The 24,176-nt window shown below is 39.1% G+C and overlaps 1 protein-coding gene across 1 annotated transcript in view; it reads left to right on the top strand.

Moving 5' to 3' along the window:
• Window positions 1-23,501, top strand: part of LOC123511515 (treslin-like) — a 24,983-nt gene extending 1,482 nt beyond the window's left edge. Inside the window, 15 exon segments of the mRNA XM_045267485.1 lie at window positions 1-725; window positions 1,403-1,568; window positions 1,695-1,865; window positions 2,051-2,175; window positions 2,702-2,930; window positions 3,354-3,479; window positions 3,928-4,080; window positions 4,585-4,720; window positions 8,002-8,176; window positions 8,342-8,480; window positions 8,895-9,129; window positions 11,247-11,468; window positions 15,612-15,731; window positions 16,517-17,690; window positions 17,693-23,501. The exon segment at window positions 1-725 is cut by the window's left edge and continues 1,482 nt beyond it. Of these exon segments, the coding sequence (XP_045123420.1) occupies window positions 1-725; window positions 1,403-1,568; window positions 1,695-1,865; window positions 2,051-2,175; window positions 2,702-2,930; window positions 3,354-3,479; window positions 3,928-4,080; window positions 4,585-4,720; window positions 8,002-8,176; window positions 8,342-8,480; window positions 8,895-9,129; window positions 11,247-11,468; window positions 15,612-15,731; window positions 16,517-17,690; window positions 17,693-21,059 (7,263 nt within the window). The 3' untranslated portion in view covers window positions 21,060-23,501.
• Window positions 23,502-24,176: the final 675 nt, after the last annotated feature.

Here is a 24,176-nt window from a genome sequence, read left to right on the forward strand (position 1 = left end):
GACTTTGGAAAGAAGGCTTTTGGTGAATTTGAAGCCGAACTTACTGATAAATATTGCAAGGTTTTCGACAACCAACAAGAGGAATGTGAACAATCTGGGTGTCGACAGCCACACAGCTTTGTCTTGAAGAAGGCTCTGCAGGAGGTGCTGTTGGACTACAACTGGGACGGTCCTGACATCAGCTCACCTGTTAAGACAAACAGAAGGAAAAATGGCAATGTGGGGCCAGTTGTGCCTCCTGCCAGCGGTGGGACGTACAATGCTGTGGTGGTGGTGGCCAATGTGCCAAGGGACTCTGAGGCATCCTGCGAAGGATCACCTGAAGACTTTTTGGCCAACGTGCTTGACGCCGCGATGGTCAAAGCCTTCCAGGAGGATAAGAAAATATCACTTAGCCTTTTAGACCTGTGGGAGGATGCCAGTTGCCCGCTGCCCTCCAAACTCAACACAGAACTTGCTAAGCTGGGTGGCAGCCTGCATAGCATAACAAATTTTATCCAGACACAGCCCAAGCAAGTGGCCAAGACACAGGCCTTGTCGGCTAGCATTCCAGAGTGTGGTCAGAATGGGATTGCAGTGTCCAGCCAACAAGTGCAGCTGCCATGGCGGAGTGCCCGGAACAGCAGACCCAGAAAACCTCAGCCCGGCCCAACCCTGGTGTGGGAAGATACTGCTGGAATATCACACCTGAGCATCCAGCTTCAGGTGCTGGCTGTGTATGGCAGGTGAGGTGTAACTGTTGCTGGTAAAAATGCCTTTCAGTATTAATAGTATTACATACTAAGAATATTAATATGAATACGTTATGTGTCTTAAGTACTTACATTTAGAGTTATATAAAGGCAAACTGCAAATGATAGTAGGATTTTATACAAACTACTTGAGGCTGCCTGTTACCTGAAGTCATGAAGTAATACTTCAATGGTCTTGTTCATGAAGGTGGTGTCATTGCAGACTGACCAGTAGCATTGAGTATTCTTGATAATCTAATGATCTTCTGTGGGGGAGAAAGAAAGAGAGTATTGTTTCATGGGAATTAAATCTGTGTTTTCTGTGTCAGCCTTATATTGCATCATTGTAAAGCCTGTCAAGCTTGGAGAACCTTGGATAACTCTTTCATTCCTGAAATGAATTCAAAAGTAATTCTGATGAAGCTTTGCGAAGTGGACAAGACGATTGCTGAACATGGGTAATGAATGACAGACAGAATGGCATTGTAAGGATGGTGATAGAAGGCAGGCCAAATAGAGAACTGAGAAGAAAGAGGTGATAAGAAGCTTTGCTTGGAGTGTTGCAAATTAGATAGGGATCTGATAAATATATGTGATGAAGGATTGTAAAGACCTTAATCATGTTGTGAACTTGTACGGTACATGATGACGAAACTCACTCACTTTTTCAGCTGTTCACGAGCATGGGGTACTGCGGCAGTGGTGGGAGTTGTACAGACTAACCAGGTGGCTCTGTTGGCACTAGCCCAGGAGACAGCCAGCTTGTACATGTGTGTGGCTGCTAGTGAGACCTTTGGTGCCATTGTAACAGTCCTTGCCACACACCAGCTTTCTCTGGTCAGTATTTCACCCATGTTGCTTTCTAGTTTTCAAAGAAAACATTTCTAAAAATGCATAAAAGGTAGATATTAAACACAAAGAATTATGGTGCAGCCATAGAGATCTTTGGATGCATAATTGCAGATGCTACGGCTTAGTGGTGGCAGCCTGGCATTGCTTAGTCCTTGGGGAGAGGGGGCAGGGTGTCTGGCTCTTGTGTCTACATCAGGCTTGGCAGCCCTGGCACCTGATATGCCTGACTGCCCTCCCAGCACTCTTCAGTTTGTGTCAGCAGCTGTAAGAAAATGTCTTAAGGTAGGTTGCAGAGCTGTGATGTTAGCAAGTTTGATGCTTTATGACAATGCAGTCAGTCTTTACAAACAATGCACTGCCATACAGCACATACCATGCTATCTATGCTTGACTGAGTAATGTGATCTTTGCTCAGCTGTACAGTAAGGATGACTTGGGTTGATGTTCTTATGTATCTTGTCCTTCAGAATGCTGCTCCACACACTGAGCAAGAATCAACCTCCAGTAAGCGGTGGTTCTCAGCCAGCATGGTCCAGAGCTGGTTCAGACCAATTTCCTATCCAGCTCTCCCTACCCTGCGTGCCAGGAACAAGTGGGTGTTGTTACTGTAAGCCAGAATTATTGAAATGAAAAGCAGGAAATTAAAGCATTTGTTTTTGCAGCATAAAATGTGTGACTTACAGACCAGATAATATTTTCATGCCATCAGTACTTTGCCAGTAGCTTCAGTTTGTATGTAGAATGTGTGAGGCTCATTTGCTATGGATTTATGTGTTCACAATAATCTTTATATAAACTGTGATATATTTTGCAAATTCATCACAAGTTCAACCAAGCAATGATCAATTCTGATGTATGCAATATTCTTTTGTATATATAGCACAAATTTTACCAATAAAAAACTAAACCCTAAAGCAATGCCCTTTTTTTTTTTTTTTTTTTTTTTTTGGTATCATTTGTTGCATCTTTTCATAAAATGTTTCTTAGTGTTCATGTTCGGCAATTCTGTGATAATTTTGTTTGATGTATATTATAATTAACTTGCATTAATAGTTTTCCTATAGCTGTAGGGTGATGCAGAGTTTTCAGAGAAGACTAGGAATGTTGGTGCTTTGCAGATTGGCACCACATCGGAGAGCAATGTTGGAGAGGCTTCAGAAGAGATATCGACCTCAGATACCCCAGCCACTGGCCACAGGGGAGACAGGCCCACTTGACCTTGTGGACATCACTCAGCCCCCAGGAGAGTCTCAATCATCCCAAGCTACTTTAGCTAAACCCACCATGACTCGGGCTCAGCAACTACTCAAGAAGAGCCATATAGTCACTGCACAACAGAGAGTGAAGGTGAGTCTTGCAGCAACATTGTTTCTACTTTATTGTCTGTTGTCTCAGTTTTCATCTTTCAAACTCTTGGTCAAGAAATGACGCTTACATGGTACTGAAGATTACTGAGTTTGAGATTGATGGGGAGCTTAGGAGATGAGTGTTTTATAATATTGCTTCATTATTATGTATGAGTTATCATCATAATCACCATTTGTTTATTTGTCCTTTATGAAAGAAAAGTTCATGTGCTTGGAGCAATAAGTTTCTTTCTCTAGATGTAGTTCTGGAAAGACAATAAAGACATGAAGAGAAAATTAGAAAATGCTTAGCCAGCTTGTAGGGACGAATGACATACCAAAGTTGAGAAGGGTTTGATGTCACCATTGTTGCCATGCTTACACACATGTTTCTGTCTGATACGTTTTTGGTTGTGTTTTTCAGGAGCAACTTGCAGAGGAAGAGGAGCGAGTCCAGGCAACAGAGAGGAGAGCAGCCCAGGCCTGTGAACGTGCCCTCAAGAGTCAGGCGCTGGAGACACAGGTCCTAAACACTGTTTCTGATCCACAGGTTAGTCTTAGTTCAGTTTAATGTTGATTGGGTACTAGTTTTCTTTTGGCCTCATTTTGTCCCTTATCTTGAACAAGATGAAAAAGCTGGTAAGAATTTCATGTATGTACATGAATTAGAAAGTGTGTCTTATGTATATTGAAATATAAGAAAATTCAGTTTTATTTATGTAACAATAGAATTAAGAAAAAAAAAGTCCTCTTGTCTTCAGGTTGTAGCACTGGTTAATTTCAGGGATAAAAACATACAGTATATTTTGCTGCTATGCAGTTTTGAATTTAATAAATGCATTGTGTTTTCTTTTTGTCCTAGTACTAGCTGGTCCCTTGCAGCTTTCAACTTTTTCATGAATGCTTCATAAATTTCCTTTCCTTGAGTTGCATAGTTGAGTAACAGTGAGTTCATGTTTGTATCTGAACAGCTATTGTTTATGATTCCCTCAACACAGGATGAAAGAGAGCTGGTCCAGTCTCTGATGGATCTACGGGAGACAGCCGGGATGGAGGCAGACATCTTCACCACTGCCCAGACCATTATCAACCTGGCACTGGTTCATGTCAAGAACACTGTCACTGCCACTCCTGCTGCAACAACTATGCAGGTCTGTATCTCTTACATTTCGTTTATAGCTTTGTGATGTACAAGGAGACTATCCAGTATGTCTGCAAAGATATTGAAGCTTGCAGTGGCTGGATTCACCTATTTAGGCCATTTGATTAATGTATCTACTCCTATTAGGAGTAGCTATAGTGTACTGGAAGAAATATGTAAAATGAAAGTGGTCTTCAGTCTGTGGTCTGTGGTCAGTGGAGTGGTTTTCATGGCGCAGTATGTGAATACTATTCATTACTGGTTTGTAGGTTTGTGTATCCCTAGGGAATATTAGATGACCTTTGAGTTTTTATCAAGCTTCAAATGTCATAAATCAATATAGCAGTGTATGAAGTGAGAGATCCTGATTTCTCTTTTATACTGATATATATATATATATATATATATATATATATATATATATATATATATATATATATATATATATATATATATAAAGTGATCAAGATTAAGCACAGATTATTTATTGCTATTTTGGTCTTCCTTTCATCAGGAAGGGTTGGACAGAGTATTGGGGTATGGTGTGCTGCAGTCAGCTGCCGAGATTCTCCATCGTCCACAGCAAGAGACACACATTCATCAGTACAAATTGCAGACTCTGCTACATCTGGAACTATTGTGGGTGCTAGGTGAGTGTCCTGTGCATGAGTGTGTATTTACCTAATTGTATTTACCTAATTGTAACATATGGGAAAAGAGCTATGCTCGTACTGTCCCGTCTCCATATCTACTAATGTCCAGCTTTTTCTTAAAATCATGAATATTCCTTGCGTTGACCACTTCCACGTCTAAACTATTCCATGCTTCCACCCTTCTATGAGGGAAGCTATATTTTTTCACATCTCTCCTATAAGTGGCCATTTTAGTTTTTCCCATGCCCTCTCGACATTCTTTCATTCCACATACACAGATCTTCCCTATCCATTTTTTCCATGCCAATCATCACTCTGTATATTGCTATCAGGTCTCCCCTTTCTCTTCTGTTTTCCAGGGTCGGAAGTTGCATTCTGTTCAGTCTGTCTTCATAAGTCAAATCTCTTAAGTCAGGCACCATTTTTGTTGCAGCCCTCTGTACTTTCTCTAGTTTCCTTATGTGTTTCTTTAAGTTCGGAGCCCACTGTATTGTTGCATATTCAAGCCTTGGTCTTATCATTGCAGTAATTATTTTCTTCATCATTTCTTCATCTAAATATACGAACGCCACTTATGTTCCTCAATAGTGTGTGTGTGTGTGTGTGTGTGTGTGTGTGTGTGTGTGTGTGTGTGTGTGTGTGTGTGTGTGTGTGTGTGTGTATTTACCTATTTGTGTATTACAGGGCCTGAGCTAAGCTCTCTGTGACCTGTCTCCTTGTCCATTCCTGTCATATCTCTCTTTCATCTGATTGACACACAACGCATCAACAACATCAGTTTATTCCACTTATCAATGCTACGATGCGGGAAACTGTATTTTCTCACGTCATTTAGACTGATGTCCTTTATTAGCTTTTTTCCATGTCCTCGGAGATGATTACTTGTGATCACCTTTATCAACTCTCTATCCAGTATGTCAATCTTGTACACCAATTTATACATAATTATCATGTCTCCTCTTGTTCTTCTCTCTTCTAATGTGGTCAGCCCCAGCTTCCTCAGTCTTTCCTCATAGTCTAACTCCTGAGTCCTGGTACCATCCTTGTTGCCAGCCTCTGTACCCTTTCCACCTTCTTCACATTTTTCTTCATATGCGGTGACCAGACACATGCTGCATATTCTAACTGGGGTCTTATTAAGGTACATAATATCTTCTTCATCATTCCTTCATCTAGGTAGTGGAATGCAAGGCCAATATTTTGAAGCATGTTGTATGTTTTCCAAAAATCTTGTTAATGTGTTTCTCCGGTGACAAAGTGTTTTGCACGGTTACTCCTAAGTCTTTCTCCTCATTGGTCTCTTTAATTTTCTCATCACCCAGCCTGTAATCCCTGTTTGGTCTGTATCTACTTCTTCCCATTTTCATAACATGGGTCTTGTCTATATTAAATTCCATCTGCCACTCCTTACTCCACTCATATATTTTATCAAGATCTTCCTGTAACTTGTTACAATCTTCCACATTCTTTACTCTCCTCATAATTTTAGTATCGTCCGCAAACATGTTCATGTAACTGTCAATTCCTACTGGCATATCATTAACATAAATCAAAAACATGATGGGACCAGCACTGACCCTTGTGGAACTCCACTGGTTACCTTCTTCCACTCGGACTTCCTTCCTCTCACCACTGTTCTCATTTCTCTTCCCATTAAGTAATTTTCCATCCATTTTGCTAGTTTATCATTTACTCCTCCAATCATCTTTAGTTTCCACATCAGTCTATTGTGTGGTACTTTATCAAAGGCCTTTCTCAAGTCCAGGTAGATAGCATCCACCCATCCCTCTCTATGTTGTAGTATGTCAGTCACTCTTGAATAAAAACATAATAAATTGGATACACACGATCTTCCTTTTCTGAAACCAAACTGCCTTTCACTCAGAATGTTTTCACTTTCTAGATACTCACTCCACTTAGCTTTAATTACTTCTTCACATACCTTGCACAATATACTAGTCAACGATACTGGTCTATAATTTAGCGGTTCCATTCTACTACCATTCTTATATATAGGCACAATGTCAGCTCTTTTCCACTCTTTCGGGACTAATCCTGTTCGTATGGAGGTTTCCACAATATCAAATACGGGGTTCAACAATTGATCCTTACATTCATTTAGCAACCTCCCAGATATACCATCAGGCCCCATTGATTTATTAATATCCAGATTGCTTATAATTTTCCTTACATCTTCCTTAGTAACCATGATGTCCTGCATTTGCTTTATTTCCGTAGGCCTTCATCCCATAAAATGCTCCTCCTTTGTAAACACTTTGCAAAAGTTGTCGTTCAAAATTTCAGCTATATCTCCAGCATCTTCATATACTTCTTCCCCGTGTGTGTGCACGCACGCTCACGCTCTAATTAGTTTGATGGGCAAGAATGATAAGGAATGTGGTCAAGTGATTTAGTTCCTTGAAAAGAAAAGGTAACAAAAAAGTGACCAAAAGGTCACTCAAGTGGAAGATTGAGAGAATAGGGATGGAGAAAAGGTATTGAGAAGTTGTGGTCCACGAGACCCGTATCATTCAGCTGAGAAGGTATGCATGGAATGGTCTTTGTTTGTTATTGTAGGTGTAACCAAAATATTAGTGCTTCCTGTTATAGTCAGACTGAAGACTGTCAAGATGGCATGGTGAATGTTAACCCCTTCACTAGTGGGAAACATTTTTACCTTGAGATTTGTGTACGATTAGACCATTTTGTTGACAAAAGGAAGGGTCTGGAGGTCAGAAGATTGATGGCCTGGGTCTTCACTATTTTAATCCCTCACATAAATTTCTAAAGCTGTGTAAAATCACCAAATAGTAAAAAGAATAAATATGGTAATGCAGCATTGTACTGAAGGGGTTAAGAATGTTAAGTAGTGGAACCTGTGAATGTGCATGATTTCTTCAATTGTTACTTGTCCATTTGTTTGTGGTTTTTCTTTACATTTGTTGCTGCTTCTGCATTTTCTCAAATATCAGTATGTGAAAGATTATGTAGCTTTTTGCTTACACTTGATTTAAGTACCATACAGACAAGATTCATGTTATAGCAGTGTTTCATTACTTCAGTGTAAAATATGCTCTACTGAACCTGGTGATATGTTTGTAAGAAAATTTGCAGTTTGTAAAAGATTCCAGCTTATAAAAAAAAACTTATGAGTACTAGCATTGCTGCATTTCAATTACACATTTGAATTCTTCCTGGCTGTGCTGTACTTTACATTTAGAATAAAAATGGTTTGTGTTGCACATTTCTGTGTCACCATGAAGTGTTTGTGATGACAGGATACTCAGCATGCAGCAAGCAAAGTGAAGGGCAAGAAGAGAAGGAAGAAGAAGAGGAAGTAAATAGAAGGAAGGAGCATCACGTGGAAGAAGTGATTAAGCTGCTGAGAGCCATATCCCTCCATCATGATCCTTCCATCATGGCAAAATTTCTTCAGGAAACTGTTTTGGAAAAGTAAGTTTACCATATTAATCATTCACTCTATCAATGCATACATGTTCATAAGTAAGCATTGGTGTACCCCACCAATGTTTGTGCATCAATTCAAGGCCTTCACTGACAAGTGAGAATGATTCGCTTGCCAGTAGTGTGAGGCATTTACTGTTTTCTTGCTCCCAGCTACCTGGAGACACTGGGGGAGGTGCTACTTGAAGTGTATGAGGAACTCAACCAGCCACTGCCTCCTCCATTGCGAGATATAGCAGGTGACCTGCAGTCCATTCAAAGCAACTGGCTTCCTCCATCTGTCAAATCACAGGTAGAAGACACCACTGTGTTGCCTGTCAGTACCAGGCAGATATCTGTTAAATCAGATTATATTGTTTTTTTTATTCATTGGTTGATATATATATATATATATATATATATATATATATATATATATATATATATATATATATATATATATATATATATGAGGGTGAAATTAAGCAGAACTAATATATTTTATTATTCATTCTACTTTTCAGAAATTAATTAATATAGGTGTCATGAAAAGAATGAATGGTGGTGTAGCTGCTACAGTACATAATTCATATGGTTTGAATTTTTGGCCAAACTCTCATACTTTCACATTTTACTGCAGGAACCAGGATTTTCTGTCTTGTATATAAAGAAAAAAGTGAATCCATTTATATGTGATATATGGCATAAATTTGTGTTCATCACACAGGGAAGCTCGACCCAATATAGTGAGAGCCCAACTGGCTCAGGGGAAAACCCTGGCTCTAGCCGCTCCAGGGAGGGCAGGCGACAACGCCTTCGGCCACACCCGTCTCTGCAGGAGGCCAACAAGCGCAGCATTGTGGTGCCTAAGGTTACAAGAGCCATTAGCCGCACTCTTAGTGAGCAGGTCAGATCCTCAGGTGGACAGCCTATCTCCTCTGGTGCTTCTGGAGCTGCTGCAGGTGAGGATATACAATGTAACTTTTACTCAGCATTCATAATCTTCCCTTGATATTCTATAATTTTGAAAATCAGTGGTGTAGCCCACAAATAATAATAAACTTAAGAATTGGATATCAATTCTTCTGTACCTAGCCATATTGTCATGACTGGCCACCTCTATGGACTCTGCTGGTGTCTACATTTGTTCCTGCCGTTAAGTGGAACTTCCCATTGGGAGACTGAAAAAATATGACAAATAGAAAATAGAAAAAAAATATATACATGTGTGTGTGATAGGCATACACATTGGTTATCATTTTACAAAGATCTATGGTGAAATGCATAATACATAGTGTCCATTTAAAGTTTCTGTACTCAACCACATGTATTTGTTTACATCTGTGAAATTTTTTTTCCCTAAAAAAAAAAAAACTGAAGAAAAAGGCAAGATCTTTATATTTTTTTATAAACTTGATATGGTAACACTGAAAGTGTGTGTGTGTGTGTGTGTGTGTGTGTGTGTGTGTGTGTGTGTGTGTGTGTGTGTGTGTGTGTGTGTGTGTGTGTGTGTGGGATGCTGCCAGGCCCTCAGCTCTTCTCAGAACAATCAGTGTCTGTGTAGCTCTGAAAGGGATGGATGCTGCATCTCTTGTGACCCACCTTTCACTTGCCGAGCACTACTCTGCACACTATTTACCCACTTTATCCTGCTTTTTGCCTGGTGTCAGCCATGGTTTTCACAGCAAGATGTGGGCATGGCCTGTGGTCTATCTGTAAGCATCAAACTTAGCAACATTTAGGAGTGTGAACAATTCTGATGCCTTCACTAGACCAGGTAATACTTTGCTTATAAGGAGGACCAGGAGCCTGATGTGCTTAGAAATATATCTTATTGTACCACCAGATTGGAAATAATCTTAAGAAACACATAGTATAGCTGGAAAACTTCCTAGTGTATTATAACAGGTTTGAGGTTGATTGATAAACTTCATCGACCCATATCTTAAGGAATGATTCTCAATAAGTTATTTTGAAACCAGTTTTAACTTTCATTAAAACAAAAACTCGAAGGTTTAGGAATGTTTTCCCATTCGATACCTGTTTTTCATACATGTGAGCTATCTTTTTGTATTAATATTTTCTTGAAAAAAAAAAAAAAAGGAAAAATCTAAAATAAAAAAACACTAAATTGAAAAATCTAACAACATAGAAACAGTTCATATTGTAATGAATAATAATGCCAGAATAACACTCATAATTTTTTGAAGGAGCTCCTGGGGGCTGGCAGGGATGAGGACTGGAATGGGGCTGAATGTCTGAAATTGTCGTACTTGTTGTCAATACTTTACAAAATAATATCAAAGTGATTCATGCATATTTACCTGAGATGTGGCAACGTTGTTCTTTCCTGGACCTCTTTTAATCAGTAATCAGGCAATCTTCTTGAATCCCAGATTCAAGCTCATTAGCTCATTGCTAAGTTTAGCAAGTAATGCTAACTACCAGCTTTAAAACTAAAACTGAAGTGGAGTTTTTTGGAATAAAAGTGATGCTTTTTATTGTTGAATAATAGAAGAGAAGTCCAACAGTGGTGGACATCTGTCTGTAAGTTCCTACTTCAATATTCCATCCTTGTTCTACCAATGGCCATACAGTTTGCAAATTAACATCAAAGGACAGCTAAGGGTATATACTTTAAGTGATACTTTGCTCAGTCATGTGAGTGCAGTAGGAGAGAAGATACAAGAGGTTGAAGTTAGGTATGTTCCTGTGTGAATATACCCATGTGGAAGGACAGGCTCTTCAATGCACCACCTGTGCGTTAAGGGGTAAGCATTTCTACCTGTTGTTATTGGTGGGAAGAGAGGGCACAGCCTGGCCAGACAATGTTTGACTGGATTGGGAGAATATTGCTACTCTTCCCTGTGCAATGGAAAAGCTGACTGAAAGGGATGGAGTGAAAGGACTGATAACCCTCCTCTGTGTTATTCCTATAGAGAGACAAGGTGTGATGCCTTGCTTCAGTTAGCCTCTTGAAGTGGGTCAGCCTAGTACATTATATAGATACACTGTAATATAGATGTACACAGTAGTTGGGAAAGGATTGCATCACTAAACATAATGTTTTTGTTTTCAGACTATAGTGGTGCTCCAGTAAAGAATGTGTGCAGGAATCTCTTTGAGCTTGGAGAGACTTCTCAGTCCTTTGCTAAGACCCACCTCCAGAAAAGTAACACCCAGCCCGGACAGAACACTCCTAAGAAGACCTCAGTGTTGGTTTCAAAGATGCGGCAGCCTCCTCACATCACCCCTGTTAAGAAGTCCACCTTTAGATCTACCACTCCTTGTTTTAAAGCAGGTAATTACCATCCTGTTGGCTTGCTTTAAACTATATTTTCTTTTCATTTACAGCAAAGTTCAAAGCAGCAAGCCTTGACCAGTTTATCTTTTAGCTCTGTTTTGATAAATTATTCAGTATCAAGGCAATTTTTCCTGTTTATGCTTTTCATTCTCAATGAAACCTGCAGAGAATAGCCATGATTGAAGTGCCCAAGGTATCCCAACCTTACTTATTGATCATGTCAAATGTTGCTGAACATAGATGTCCACCATCCACTCCCCACTTTACTTTCATCCAAGGTCTCCTAGTTTACCTGAAGTTGTATCAGTATCTTCATCACTCACTTTTACATTCATATCACTCATAATTATATTTCTTCCTTTCATAATCTCTTTACATAAGTGTTTCCATATCTTCCTGCTGATTGCTGCTTTTCCTTCCTACTGTAATTTTGCTTTCAGTTTACCTGCCTCTTTGAAAGATGGCCATTCCTAATGTCAACTTTTTTGATAGGCTATCTTTCAAAAGATTTTGAATTAATCTGTAATCTGTAAACTGTGCAATAGGGTTCTGGACATCATACCTGTGTTGCACAATTATTGGTATCAGTTCTCAAGATTTTTTTTACCATTATAAAATGAAAGATTGTATGGAAAGGTACAAGAAAACCAAATATTAGTTCATTATGTAAATTATCATATGTCTCCTCCACTCTCTCCCTCTCCCACAAAATACATTGCAGCTCCTTAATTTTTGCTCATCTTTATGCACCCATTTTGCATTCATACATAGATTGTACACTAATGCAGCCATCTTGAATCCCAATGCATTTTAATATAGTATAGTGAGGAGTGACTACTTCATCCCTAAAATTAAAATTCTTTATAAAGACGTTTTCCTGGCCCTCTCTGGCCTTGATTCTCGGAAGGCTTACGGTCCGGATGGAGTCCCTCCTGTTGTTCTCAAAAACTGTGCTTCCGAACTCGCTCACTGCCTGGTCAAACTCTTTCATCTGTGTCTCTCTACTTCTATTTATCCTTCTTGCTGGAAGTTTGCTCACATTCAACCTGTCCCTAAAAAAGGTGACCACTCCAATCCTTCTAACTACCGCCCTATAGCTTTGATTTCCTGCCTTTCTAAAGCCTTTGAGTCTATCCTTAATAGGAAGATAATGAGGCATCTATCAGCTCACAACCTTCTCTCTGATTGCCAGTATGGTTTCCGTAAAGGCAGATCTACTGGTGATCTTCTTACTTTCCTAACTGAATCTTGGTCATCCTCTTTTAGGGACTTCGGTGAAACCTTTGCTGTCGGCCTTGACATATCGAAAGCCTTCGATAGAGTCTGGCACAAATCTTTAATTTCTAAACTACCCTCCTACGGATTCTATCCTTCTCTCTGTACCTTCATCTCCAGTTTCCTTTCCGATCGTTCTATTGCTGCTGTAGTAGACGGTCACTGTTCTTCCCTAAAACTATCAACAGTGGTGTTCCACAGGGTTCTGTCCTATCACCCACTCTCTTTCTATTATTCATCAATGATCTCCTAAATCTGACTCAATGCCCTATCCACTCCTATGCTGATGATACCACCCTGCATTATTCAACAGCGTTCAACAGACGCCCAACCCAACAACAATTAAATGACTCAAGGCGAGATGCTATAGGACGCCTAACTTCTGATCTTTCACTTGTTTCTGATTGGGGCAGAGAAAACCTGGTTTTGTTCAATGCCTCAAAACTCAATTTCTACAACTATCTACTCGACATAACCTTCCAGACAACTATCCTCTCTTCTTCAATAACACTCAACTTCCCTCTCCTCTACATTAAACACACTCGGTCTATCCTTCACTAAAAATCTAAACTGGAAATTTCACATCTCTACTCTTGCTAAATCAGCTTCCAAGAAGTTAGGTGTCCTATGGCGTCTTCGTCCATTTTTCTCTCCCTCCCAGCTGCTTGCTCTGTACAAGGGCCTTATCCGCCCGTGTATGGAGTATGGCTCTCATGTCTGGGGGGGATCCACACACAGCTTTACTAAACAAGGTGGAATCTAAAGCTTTTCGTCTTATCAACTCTTCTCCTCTAACTGACTGTCTTGATTCTTTAAGTCACCGCCGCAATGTTGCATCTTTATCTGTCTTCTACCGCTGTTTTCATGCTGTCTGCTCTTCTGAACTTGCTAACTGCATGCCTTCCCCCCTCCTGCGGCCTCGCTGCACAAGACTCTCTACTTCTTCTCATCCCTATTCTGTCCATCTTCCTAATGCAAGAGTTAACCAGTATCTTCACTCCTTCATTCCCTACACTGGTAAACTCTGGAACTCTCTACCTGTGTCTGTATTTCCACCTGCCTATGACTTAAACTCTTTCAAAAGAGGAGTGTCAAGACACCTCTTACGTTAACTGGACCCTCCTTTTAGATTTTTTTGGTTTTTCTCTTTATACTATTCCTCTTAACAGGGCCTGGCAACCAGCATTTTTTTTTTCCAACTTTGATTTCCCTTGGCCAGTGCCCTTAATGATATATATATTATATATATATGTATATATATATATATATATATATATATATATATATATATATATATATATATATATATATATATATATATATATATATATATATATATATATATATATATATATATATATATATATATATATATATATATATATATATATATATATATATATATATATATATATATATATATATATATATATATATATATATATATATATATATATATATATATATATATATATATATATATATATATATATATATATATATATATATATATATATATATATATATATATATATATATATATATATATATATATATATATATATATATATATATATATATATATATATATTATATATTATTATTATTTATATTTTTATTTTATTTATTTTTTTTTTCTCCCCACCCATGGCCTCCTCACTAAAACATTGGTCTCTCTCTCTCTCTCTCTCTCTCTCTCTCTCTCTCTCTCTCTCTCTCTCTCTCTCTCTCTCTCTCTCTCTCTCTCTCTCTCTCTCTCTCTCTCTCTCTCTCTCTCTCTCTCTCTCTCTCTCTCTCTCTCTCTCTCTCTCTCTCTCTCTCTCTCTCTCTCTCTCCTCACGCCATTTGCACGCCCATACAATACGAGTACCAAGAGCTGGATTATTCACTTGTACCTCTATTATTCATGCCTTCCAAAGTTTCTGACTTATACTGTAGCAGATAGTATGCAGTGAGTGAGTGTTTCAGCTGGCTGGTAGATAATTTTTGTGGTGGTGTGGCAGCTGCTTGACAGATAGTTGTTGTGATGGGGGAGGAAGTTGTCTAATCTCACTACACACCACTGAGGCATATTTGTCTGTACAAGCACACAATATGGTAAATAATAGGAGATACTTATAATTTAAGTTCATGAAAGCATTTTTATCTGTACAGTATGCTACACTATTTCTAAGTACCCTAATGTAAAGTAAAAGTTTCTTTTACTGTGCCACCAATGCACAAGTTCTTATTTGTAATACAGGAGAGAGCATAGACTCCCCTGAGTTGCCATACAAGATTTCAAACATAATAGAGTGAAGTATAGGCTGCCAGGTTTAAAAATAGCCTTTCCATCATATGATGTAAGTCACAGTTACACTTTGTTCATCGTGTGATGTATCACAGTTTATGGGTTATGTGATGCCTGCCAGGCAGAAATTGGCCAGTAGACATCTCACTATACACCACTGAGGCATATTTGTCTGTACAAGCACACAAACTTTTAAGAAAAATTATTGAAATTCCTACAGCCTGAGCTTTGGCTCCAAATTTATGGGTTAAGTGTCATTTATACACATTGGAGATATTCACAGTATGTCATCTGCATGTGTTCCTTTGATAGGAGAAGTATTATGTGATTACGAAAGAGGCATGTTTCCAGGTTTGTAAGATTCCATCATCATTATTTTTTTTTTTTTTATTTATTATTATTATTATTATTTTCTTTTTCACATGATAGTCCACAAGTTGTTTTTTATTCTTTCCATCAGTTAACTTCCCCATGTGTAATTTTTTTCAGATTTTGGCAGAGTATAAAGGTGTAACTTGTGTTATGAAGCAAGTTGGATGTGAATCCCAACTTATCTTCAACTTTCTTCCCCACAGGAAACAGGTTGATTATCCCAGAGACACCAGAGAACAAGATTGGTTCTACAATTTTCAACCACAACCGTTGCCATAAGAGCACAGGCACCACCTGCATTGGAGAAAGCCCGGACATTAAGAGTAAGTGTCTCTTGCTGTGGTGTCATTGTTAAATTTAGCTTAATTGATGGTGATCATTCATGTAATTGTGTGCCATCCTATTTTGAAATGCTGTGATCATTCATGTTAGCAACATTTTTCCTGCCCTAATTTCAAATAACCCCAAAGGCTTCCTCTCTAAATGACTGAACCACATGTCTGTAATACCCTCTGGCAGCTCCTGAGACATATCAGGAAGAAAGACCCCACCAGTTGATAGGCCATTTATTTATTTTGAATGTATTTTTACCATATATTATTATTTGAGATTCAATGAATATTGATTCTATACATTAGGTAAATGTGAGTGGTGAAGGCTGGCTGGCCTGGTTAGAAGTGTTCTCTTTTATCTCTGCCTTACCAGACATTGGAGAGGGGAATTTTTGTTTTTCATTGCTGCCACATAGAATTCATCAAGTACCATTCATCATGACAAATGTGCTTGGACTGTTTCATGAATAGTATTGTGAAATATTTGAGAGAGAGAGAAAGAGAGAGAGTGAGAGTAGGCAATTCAGTAGTATCATCCAGCCCGCAGTCTCACAGTATGTTCCAGTTACATGATTATTTGCTATTTAATAACTAAATGAAAATTTTGTACTAAGAAAGACATTATTGCATCATCAAAAGGAGGCATAGATTGATGTAAATGAAATAGCCTTCTGGTATTTTAGAAGTATATGAATTTTACCCAGAAAATGAAGACAGGTAGTTCCTTGAGCACCATGTCAGTTAAGGGTTAACTGATGAAATAATTTCTTCCGCAGTGTCTTGCCGTGAGCTGAGTAAGACCACCCCTCGCAGGCTGCGGGCCAGTCTCACTGCTGCTCGTAGAAACTCTTTCTACTCTGGCGCTTCAGGTGCTCGGTCCCGTAACTGGGAGCGAGCCAGAACTCGGTTGCTGGCTGATCACATCAAGGGTCATGCTGATCGTCGTCTCTCAGACTCTGCTTCTCAGCTCTCTGTAAATGCTGGCTTCCTCTTCTCAAATATTTTGTCTGCCAGTCCATTCCCCTCTCCTTCAGGCCAGATGAAAAATGCACAGCAAACCTCAAAGCAAACAATAACTCCAGATAAGAGTGTTTTGGGTTCCAATCTGAATATTGGTGCTGGCAATGATTCAGAGAAGAAAGATGACAATAGTGTTACAACAAAGGTCACTGTTGGTTCTCCACCTGGTGGTGTCTGTGCTAGAGTGGAGCTTCAAAATAAGAATGGGGTGGCAACTTCCATGGATCTTGGACACACACCTGTTAAAAGAGTAAGGCGTGTGCTGATGTTGACCACACCATCAAAGGCATGTTTGGGCACCAGCACTTCACCAGAAAGAGAGTATAACACACCTGGCAGCACTGGCACAGACTTCTCAGGATTTTCAACACCCATAAAGAAATCACTTCCCCTGATAGACAGAGAGCGTGGGTTTGAGGTTACTGAAACTCCTGCAACCGCCATGGTCACCGAACTTCATGACACAGAATATGCAGAAGTTCTTCATACCCCACAAAACAAGAAAGTCCAATTCACATTGAAGTTAAGTCCCAATGCCCCACAGACTCCAAAAAGAATAGGAACTCCCAAAGGTATCCTAAAAACTCCCAACAAAACTCCCTTGAAAAGTTCATATCACAGTCCAGTAATTAATAGCAAATGTGCTGGCTCTTGGAGAAGAGAGGATACAGCTGCTACCCCACACAAACGTGGTCCTCAGGAGGATGTGGTGCACACTAGCAACCCTGTGGTGAAAGTGGGAAATCTTGTGTCACATAGTGAACATGAATTGGAGTTGCTGTCTCCATCAAAAACTGTCAGACAACCTCTGGACTCAATGCAGCAAAGTCCTCCTCTTTCAGAATACTCCAAGATGTCTCTCAGATTAAGGAATAATCCACAGAAACCTTCCATGAGTCCAAAGAAGTCTAAAATAGTCCTTTAAAATTAAATGCAAATCCTGGAACATTCTTTAGTGGTGATAGAAAACTAGCAAAGCGACTTGAGACTGTGGGTACTGATTATATAGCTGAGTGTGATGCCCCTGCCAGAGTAGCTGAAGTAGATGTATCTTTGTTGCCAGACATGTCTATAGAAGACATAAATCTAGTAAACTCTCTCATATTTGGAACTGTTGAAGTTTCAGAGTGTGAGATACCAGTATTGGAGGTAAGTGAGGACAGTTACCTATTGGAGCATCTTACCAGTCTGGATGATTCTGAGATTTGTGACAGTGATGATGGTGGTAATGATGCTCCTTTATCATCACCCAAACTTCCAGACCTAGAGGCTACAGTAGCCTTACACTCCACCACAGACACCCTGGATTTTGGATGCATGAGCCCAGTACTTCTCCCTACCCAGAGGGAGTGGTACTACCACAGGGCAGACAGTGGGGGTGGGATTGCCCAGATCACCAGTGAGGTGAGGGACTCTGAAACAAACTCTGCATTTTGTAATGTCAGCAGCCCAAAGGAGGTTTTGTCATGTCAAGATGTGCAAGACGTAGCCAATTACCCTGACTCTGCACATGATTTGTCTGAGGTCAATGGACCAGTACATAATGTGACTCAGTACTCAGGCTCCTCACATGATGCTGTTGCAGACACTGACTCCTCATGTGTGTCGGAGGACACTAATATTTCAGTTGATGTGGTTGTAGATATTGACTCCTCACAGGGTATGGCTGAGAACTGTAGCTCATTACAGTACGCTGAAGAAGAGGCTGGCTCCTTGCAACATGAGGAGGAGGAGACTACTTCCTCACAGGGTGTGGATGATACTGGTTCATCTCAGAGTATGGATGAAGGTTCTGCTTCAACACAGAGTATGGATGAAGATTCTGTTTCAACACATGGTGTGAATAAAGGTTCTGTTTCAACACAGGGTATGGATGAAGATACTAGCTTATCACAGAGTGTGGATGAGGACATTGGCTCCATACAAAGTGAAGATGTTACTGGATCCTCCAAGTGTGTGGATGAAAAAAGTGAACCTGAGAGTATACCTGTAAACTGGAAGTCCTCCCAGGATGTGGATGAGGATACTGGCTCCACACAAAGTGAGTATGTTACTTTCTCTTCCCAGTGTGTGGAAGAAGAAAGTGGATCTTCTGAGAGTATGGCTAAGAATAGAAAGTTTTCTCATGGTTTGGATGAGGATACTGGCTCCACACAAAGTGAGGATAAGGGCTCTGGCTCCTCCCAGGGTACAGAGGAAGATACTGACTCTTCCCAGGCCATGGATGAAGATGCACTCTGTTCCCAGAGTATGGGCTCTAGCTCTTCCCAGGGTACAGATGAAGGTACTGACTCTTCCCAGAATGTAGATAAGGACACTGGCCCAATACACACAACGGCAGAAGTGGCTCAAGATGCTGGGTTCTGTGATGTGCCTGAAGATAAAGATTCCTCAAAGAACTTGGAATATCTTGGTGATTCTTCTCATATTGTGGCTGAGTGTAAGGCCTCTTTCCACTCTGTGGCTGAGAGTGTTGGCTCAAATGGTGATGCTGCCCACACAGACTTTTCATATGATAGAGCAAAGAATAGAAACATAATTTCTGCATTAAATACAATTGAAGGTACTGATGATGTGTTCTCCATGGCTGAAGATAGGTATTCTGTGGTTGATGAGGCTGAAGCCAATTGTGTTTGTGCTAATTCTGAGGATGCCAAGTCCATGAGTTTTGTGAAACAGAGTGATGATCTTAGTTTGACCTTTGATGCCAGAGATGATGGGAGTTCATCTGCAGAAGAGGAAGACTATCCTACATATTCAAAGTCAGATCTTAAAACTGTATCCTGCAATTTAGATGAACAACTGTCAGAACCACTAGTCAAAGAAAAAGTGATCAGGAGAACACCAAGAGTCAAATATAATGAAGAAAGTTTATATACATCATCCAAGATGGTTCGTCCTACACATGAGAGAGCTGTGAAGAAATGCCAAAAAGGCAAAAGGAGTGTAAGTACTAATAGTGAGGAGGAACCAAATCAGACAGTCAATCAAGAAAATGTAAGTCGTAGAAGAGTACTTCGAAAAAGGATCAGGAGACAGGCTGCAGTGCAAGCACGTCGCAAACTTGCTGATTCCATACAGGAGATTAGCAGTGATGATGGTGAGAGCCATGGATGGGGTCAGCAGAATTTGAAGAAAAGAATATTTGATATCTCAACTCCTGAAAAGATGAATGTTGGTGAGACAACTCTACCCCTAAAAAATGTTGAGAACTTGCCTTACTCATCAAACAAGTCAGGATATGTTGATACTGTTGCAAAAGACACAGAGTCAATACCAGCAACAAATGTACAAAATGCAGAGGAGCGAAGTGATATTTTAGAAGGTTATGTTGAGCAGGATCATAATTTTACTGCAGTTAATGACTTCACTCCAAAACTGTGCCAACACTCTGATTCTCCCTCTCTTCAGAGCACCTCACTTCCCAGTGCTAGTAGTGCAAGGGCCAACAGAAGACAACCAGGAAAACAAAGAAAGAAAAGTAAAGGGGTGAAGTTGACTCTTACTCGCAGTGGGGATCAGTACCAAGTTACTAAGACGCAAATTTCCCAAGGTAGCTCAGACCCAAATTCTAGTGGTGATCTGGATTTAAATCTTAGCTGCTCTGATTTAAATGACAATTTGGACTCTTCAAAATCATCTGCTCCTGGCTCTTCAGGAAAGATCAGCAAGAAAAGGGAATCCTTTACACTGCTAACACCCCACAGATTCACTCGTCACATGTCCCGAGACATTAGTTTATCACCAGATGTTTACCAACAATTAATTACTCTTTCTCCTCAGAGGCTTGGCAAGAAAGCCCAAATAGACAGTAACGTGAGTAAGGGAAAGGACTGCAATAATTCTGTGGATCAACCCATGTATGCTTCCACTCCGAGGGATTCTGAAAAGTCTGAGGAGTGGATAGTACACAACAGGAGTGACTCTCCTTCTACAAAGACTTTTGTTCGCAGACTAAAACGGAAACATCAGATTATTGCTTCGCCTCGTGTGAAATTGCCTCGCATGCAACAAACCGATTCCATTGGTCAACAAGAAAAACAGGAAGCCGAATCCACAGAGGACAAGTCTCCACTCTTCTTGAGGAAAAGACGAACAAATTACTCAAACCCGTCCATTCAGAGTTTGTTACATTTGTCCTCGGATAAGATTCTGTTGGACCAGAGTCCTAACCTCAGAAAAGATTCTCCTAATAAGAAACAGGAAAATTGTATATCTGAAGAATCTTTAGCATCACCACCTTCAAATAATGTGAAGTTGCGCTCTAGCAGAAGGCTCCTTTATTCTTCTGTACAGTAAAATGAGTGTAAGTGTAGAGTCAGTGTGAGATCAACACTTCACTGCTAGACTGATTGGTTTAGTTGACGCAGTGTGAAGTGCCTACCTCAAAGGAAGGTATGTTAAGTGAAAGTATGTAAATGATTCTAACAAAGAAATTAGTCAATAAGCAAATAAGTGTGCTGCCTCTGTCTCATCAAAGGAAATTGGCCAGTCGCATATCAAAATTATGTGCGAAAAATAAAGGTACCCCAATGCTTTGCTGAAAACATAATTTATCTGAATATGCTAATTACATAATTTAAGAAACTAATAAGTACATATGAAGAAAATAAAGTAATAACAATATATATATAGCAATTCCATTAATGTTCAATGAAAAATGAATAGAAGAAATCATATAAATTACTAACAGAATTGCATTTTCCATAACATGTATTCATTTCATTTGTATTCAATAAGAAGCAGAGCAATGGGCATTCTTGGGTGAAGGTGTTCCAGATTGCAAACTTGATGAATGGCGTATTACTATGAAACAACCACTCACTGAGGCTCAGGACCTTAGTGAGTATTTGTCATGTGCTGTGAGATTCAGTGACCTTAGATGTTTGACTTTTATGACAGGAGAGGATCAGACAAAGGCAGGGAGGAATTATTTGCAACAAAGAGATAATTGTATAGATCTTTGGTCTACAAGAAAGAAGTGAAAGGATGTGTATAAGCATTCATTTGATTTTGTGAGAACAGTGAGATTGTCATATCCATGGAGATTTATTTATTTTCTTTATATACTAGGCTGATATCCCATGTTGATACTATACATTTGCACACATGAATTAAGAACTGAAAAATTATAGGCTTTACCCATTGATCCTATCATGTCAGAGTGGCACAGCATACCTGGATCTCTGCATCAATGCCTGACAATAGAATATAATCTTGTTTCATCATAGTGAACTCATCTTATCTGGTAATTGGACCAGGTGTGAGAGAGCCTTCTATCAAAAACCTGAAGCATAACTCTGAATTTATTCTAGTTAACCATTTTATTTGTTCTTTCATCACAAGCACAAACTTTTTTTTCTTGCATCTGGTGTTATCTTACAGTTTTCCATTCATGCCATCCTGGGTATTCTTTAGCTTTATACCTCACAAAGGATCTCATTATCTCCCACAAACTCTTCTTATCTTTATCACCCAACTCTCCTCCAGTAATTGTATCAGTTTTTCACACTTGCTTGTTATCACTCTTTTTGTATGCCCTGTCCTATCCTTACTTGTTCCTGAGAGTGAACCATCTCAGTGGTACAGGTTGAGTTTCATCCTAGTTTACAGCCATTTCTTGAGGAGAGGGATGGTGTTATGGCAAGACTTTATGGACTTCGCTAAGCTAGCTAGCTTATTGAATTCTTTAGTCTTTGAAACCTTTAAGTATGTCCTACAACATGTGGCTTTTGGAACTACTGTATGTTATCCCCACCTTCCTGAATCAGTGTTAAGAGGTTTAATTTGTAGACTTGCTTCTTAAGTAATCAACTTATTTTTGCCAATGTTTTTCTTTAATAGCTAATTTAAAGCTATGGACATCAGCACAAGGACGCTTTGGACAAATCTATCCATCATAAGTTTAAAGAATACTAAATAGGAATTCAGTTAACATGCCACACTTCATGTCACTTGACCTACAAGGAGACAAAGTGGGTACAAATTTGTGAAGGAGCACCAAGCTAGACTGCATATTACTTTTGTGTTCTCATTGAATTAGACTTCATGAAATTCACTGTAGATAATGTGTATACTATATAGGTTTATATACATATTTTTTTATTGTTGTAAATGTAGATTGGTCATATAATTCTCAAGCTAGCTAGTTTGAGCTTTGAAAATTACTCTATATAATTAGTATATTTATATGTGTGTATGTATGTATGTATCTGCTTATACCTGTATATGTTTATACTTAAGTGATAATTGTGATGCCAGCTTACTTGCTATCCAATGGCTGCCAAGGTAATATAGCTGGACCTTTTGGGCTGTGAAATTGTACAGGCAAGCAGTGTGCAATAACTGCTGTAGTGAACATAAGATTTTTATTAGGTAGTGTTATTATTAAGTTTTATATTTCCTTCCAAATGTGTATGAAGAGCCGGTGCAAAGAGTTTGTTGCCTTTCTGTGCTGTCTTACATTTTTGTATTGTAAAATTGTTTATTAGTATAAAATAGAAACTGCCAGCTAGTAGTAGTCAGATTTCCGATTATTCAGTCTGGTATAAACATCTAGCAACTTCAGTCTCATCATAATGTTGAATGAGGAATTTTATTTATACATGTATATTATTTTTTTTTCTTATTATTTTTGTACAAATGTATGCTGATTTGCAACTGTGTATATATTGTTTGAAGGAATTGAATAGGAGTAAAAAGAATTCTGTAATACTTACAATAAATTTAATAGCAACTTTACTCATATTTGGGCTTTCCATGGTAATCAGATTGCACAGGGACATCACAGAATGCCTGGCTTGTGATCTCAAAAATTTCTAATTGAAGTAGAAAAAACTTAGTAGTGTTCAGTGCCTCAAAAACTCAATTGTTCCTTCTATCAACTCCACACAATCTTCAAGGCAATTATCCTCTCTTCTTCAATGACTCAACTGTTCTCTTCTACACTGAACATCCTCAGTTTGTCCTTTACTCATAATCTAAACTGGAAACTTCACATCTCTTCTCTACTAAAAACAGCTCATATGAAATTAGGTATCCTTAGTTGTCTATGATAGTTTTCCTAAACCCCCAACTACTAACTCTACAGGAGCCTCATCCACTCATGTATGAAGCGCACCACACTGTTTTATAAGATATGTGAAATCAAAAGCTTTTTGTCTTATCAATTCCTCTTCTCTGACTGACTGCCTTCAGCATCTTTCTCACCACTGCAATGTTGCATCCCTTACTATCTTTACAGTCATTTTCATGCCAGCTGCTCTTCTGATCTTGCGAATTGCATGCCTCCCCTCCTCCTGTGGCCTCAATGCACAACTTTCTACTTCCTCTCGCTCCTATTTTGTTCACCTCTCTAATGCAAGAGTTGACCAGTCAATCATTCATCACTTTGGATAAGTGGAACTCTCTACCTGC

The sequence above is a fragment of the Portunus trituberculatus genome, chromosome 31 (genome assembly GCF_017591435.1).
Source record: "Portunus trituberculatus isolate SZX2019 chromosome 31, ASM1759143v1, whole genome shotgun sequence".
Classification (NCBI taxonomy): Eukaryota; Metazoa; Arthropoda; class Malacostraca; order Decapoda; family Portunidae; genus Portunus; species Portunus trituberculatus.